General features: G+C 45.3%; 1 protein-coding gene across 1 annotated transcript in view; it reads right to left on the reverse strand.

Moving 5' to 3' along the window:
* grid2 (glutamate receptor, ionotropic, delta 2) overlaps positions 1-3,885 on the reverse strand; it is a gene marked incomplete in the record, with an annotated part of 448,996 nt that extends 445,111 nt beyond the window's left edge. The window contains 1 exon segment of the mRNA XM_014002727.1: positions 2,835-3,885. Within this exon segment, the coding sequence (XP_013858181.1) occupies positions 2,835-2,916 (82 nt within the window).
* Between the last annotated feature and the right edge of the window lie 34 nt (positions 3,886-3,919).

Raw genomic sequence — 3,919 nt, forward strand, 5'->3', positions numbered from 1 at the left:
AAGTTGGGCTTGGGACCCAATTATGGGTCATGAAGCATCTTAGATAATCTCCAGAAATCAATTTAAAGTGTAATAAAAATAATTGCTGATGTAATATTTTTCCTATAATTATTACAAAAATATAAAATAAGTAAAAATAAGTATTTATATTTGTGTACAAGCTGTTTATATTGTCAAAAAGCCTGTGTTTTTAGGGTTATAAACGGAGTTCATGTACTCAGACCAGTAATATTTGGGGTCACAAGTTTTTGCCATGAATATTTTGTGGGTCAAAAGACAAAAAGTTTTGGAACCACTGCTCTAGGGTGTGTAGACTACTCCAGTTTGATAGAGGGGTTTACGACTATATAGCAGCACAGAAACATTTCATTTACAAATGAATTAAAAGATGTCAACAAGGGAAGACTTGTCCATCCAGCCTTACATGTTGGGACCAGAGTCTGACCCAGAGCCAGAGGAGAATGAAGACGGTGAAATTATTTAGTTGGTAATTTCAGACACTATTTAGAAGTTTTGTCGCAAATAATTTGATATAATAATTCAAAAAACGTCATATTAAACTGAACAGGTTGAAAAATAAGACCCAAACATAATATTAAAGACATCTTTGCAGCATCAGGAGAGACTTTAACTGTTTTAAGCTCAAGTACTGAACAAAATACATGCAACGGCTATGAAAGCGGATTTTGCATGATATACAGTATCTCCTTTAAGTTAACTTTAGATTTTAGATTGCACTTAGAACAAATTATATCCAGGAAGTGCGAGTGTGCATAGTGTGAAGCCCTGTGACCTGTGTTCCGTGACCTCTCAGACGACCTCACTTCACCTGTTGACTATGCCCCAACTTCCTGAGTCCGTGAACTGGAGAAAAATGTAAAGTATATGGATGAATCATTTAGAACAGTAATTTGTGTAGGTGTCTGGATGCTTTCTATTGTAGTGTCCCCCTCTCACAAATGCATCAGCCATAAGTGTATTGTTCTGGTAAACAAACTGATTCCTTACAGTGATATTCTTAAAGTAAAGCAGACTCTTCACAAAAATGTGTCTAATTCACAAGAAATCCATTTACTAAATATGTCAAAGCTCTTTTACAAACATTTATTACCCTCAATCTGTTCAGCAGAGCCAGGTAAGATGTCATGTGTGAACGTAAACAGACCCAGAACGGATCAATGGACAGCCTGTGTGGAAAATTATTGGAATCCCATGCCTGTAAATATCTGGTATTAAAGACACACAGCAAAAAAAAGACTCATCAAAAGAAAAAGGTTTCAGAGTCTCACTGTGAGACACTTGCCCAACATGAAGCTGCTGCTGTGAGCAGACCTTTCAGTCACAGGGCGATCTGTCTAATCAGTGGATTACACTGCCACCTCTGTAGGAGCAGAACCACCATCCACGAACACAATCCTGTATTTAGGATGAAGCCTCCATTCACTTGTGACTCAACACTTCCGTCAGACGTCCAACTGAGCTGTGCCAAAACGTCTCCGTGGCCCTTAAATACTCCGAATCAAGTCGAAAGGTCTTAGATCAACATAAATGTTTGCCCTTTAACTTAACCTGATCAGAATTATCCATTCAATATTGGCATTTACGGGTTTCTGCCAAACAGATAGCATCCCTTTCAGCTCGATCGGATCTCTTTCAGTTGCTGCTGTTCGTCTCGGTTGAAGCACCAGCCTGGACCGGAGCCCGGAGAGACCTCCAACCCGATCCAGCTCTTGGCAAACTACATCCAGGAAGCCACTAAATTGGCTTATCTATTGTGACCCCGGCCAGCTGATTTACAGACAGTCCTCAGTGGCGCACAAAGCAGCGGATTAGGGAGGCGCTTTATAATATGACATGATGTGTGTTTGTGTGTGTGTGTGTGTGTGTGGGGGGGGGGGGGGGGGGGGGGGTAGTGAGAGTATGTGTTTGTGTGTATTAAATCTAGATGGGATCTTTTAACCACGCAGCATAAACAGGTGCTTATCTCTCGACCCGCGCGTGCTCGTCACCCTGTCTGTCCACGCGCCTTCCTCTGGTTTATTGGCCCTACAGAAGCCACCCCAGTTGTGCGGCGATCAGGCGCTCCCACCTCCTCTTATCCTGCAAGGCACGCTCGTGTGTGTGTGTGTGTGGGGGGGGGGGGGTAGTTTCTCTCCATCCTTTCCTCTGAGCCGGAGCTGCTGCTTCTTCATGTCGAAATCACGCTCAACACAACAGTGCCACACTATGCCAGTGGTGGAGGAAGGCAGAAAAGACGTTAGGACATTTTTTTTTTTCATGGCACTGCAGTAGCTGGCAGAGAGAGAGAGGGGGACAYGCGGTATAATGCCATGGTGCACCAGGACCTGATGTAAAAGTAAAAAAAAAAAAAATGTGCGGGATAATCCAGAGCAGCATCCAGCAACACGATTCCAAAACCACCTGTTTTTTTTTTTTTTTTTTCGCGCATTCTTTGCGCACAGACACACGGGGCTGGGAGGAATTCGAGGGAAAAATAAACACAGCGTTCTCTAAAGTCTGACAGCTACTAACTYTAAAAGACAGCTGACACTGATGTTAGTCACCGCAAAGAGGCTGAGCAACAAGAAATGAAGCGAGCGACTGAACTGCATTTCTTCGATTATGTCTATGACGCGGTGGAAACCTCTCCAAGCCGAGTGAAAGCGTGACATATGGATGCAACAGAGAGAAGTCCACCTAATGGACTACCTCCGTGCGTCAAAAACACAAACATCACCAGCAGCAATGCTGTGATTGAAGCTTGTCCTCTCAGAGAGGCGCACATAAAGAAGCATTTTTTTTTCCCCAGGTGGGGGAAAGGTGCAGTAACTTACCAATATGGATGATTGAATCCGAGAGCGCTGACTTCCACTCCTGGCTCCAAAACACAGCAACAAGCAACAAGATAACTTTCATTATGTCCAAAGGTATCTCCTTCTGGGAAAATGGAAAATCTGCAGCTCTAAGAGAGTTAAAATCCCTTAAACGATTTGTTAATTTTTTTTAATTCAATCCATCAGTGTTTGTCTTGGATCTGCGCTGTTCGCGTTCAAGTAGACAGAAGGCAAGAAAAAAATCCCTGGTTAGTTGGAGACCCTGTTGAAATACCCTTCCAACATTCAATCAGAGAGAGACGCTGAGCTGCAGTGGTGGAGGTGGGAAGYAAATAAATAAACAAATAAAAGCCCGCGCCGCATCCGGAACGCCGACGCGTCAGGACGAGCRGAGGAGCCGGAGGATGCTGCCGACCGTTTCAAGGAAATACATCTGGAACGAGTCGACAGCGGTGGAGGATGAMGGGGGAGGTGGGAGAGTGTGCGAGAGTGGTGAGGGGGGAGTGGGGGGAGAAAACCTTATCTTGAGAAGCAGGTCCTGCGATAATGACCCAAGATCCCCCCCGAGCCTTTTCCAGAACTGACGACGCAGTTTCCCCCCTGCACCAATCGCCGAAACACCAGCAGCAGCAGCAGCCGCCTCAGAGGACCAAGCCAACGGTGAAAACTTCCATTTCCCCTGGGGGCTTGGGATTCTTCCTTCACTTCTCTGAACGGGAGCACAAATCAGAGCACACACGCGCACCGCCAGCAGCGACTTTTCGAGGAGAGGAAAGGATGGGGAAACCTCGTCACATGGCAGCAGCACGGAGAGGTAGATTCCAAAAAAATGTCTTGTGTACCTTCCTTTGGAAATCAAACCGGGAGCTCCGAATACCACTGTTCAGAGAGAGAAAAATTGCTGTTTTTTAAGAATGTAGACTGATGTGGATGGAAAAAATAAAAGAGGATGCGCACAACGATACTCCGCGGTCCGCACTGTTCGTATGCGGGTAAAGTCGCGTCAGAACCAGGCTCGCGCCGTGCCTGCTGAATTCTGCGTCCGTGTGGGAGAGATGGAGAGGAGGGTGGGGGAGGATGAGAGG

This window comes from Austrofundulus limnaeus, unplaced genomic scaffold (genome assembly GCF_001266775.1).
Source record: "Austrofundulus limnaeus strain Quisiro unplaced genomic scaffold, Austrofundulus_limnaeus-1.0 Scaffold14, whole genome shotgun sequence".
In the NCBI taxonomy this organism is placed as follows: Eukaryota; Metazoa; Chordata; class Actinopteri; order Cyprinodontiformes; family Rivulidae; genus Austrofundulus; species Austrofundulus limnaeus.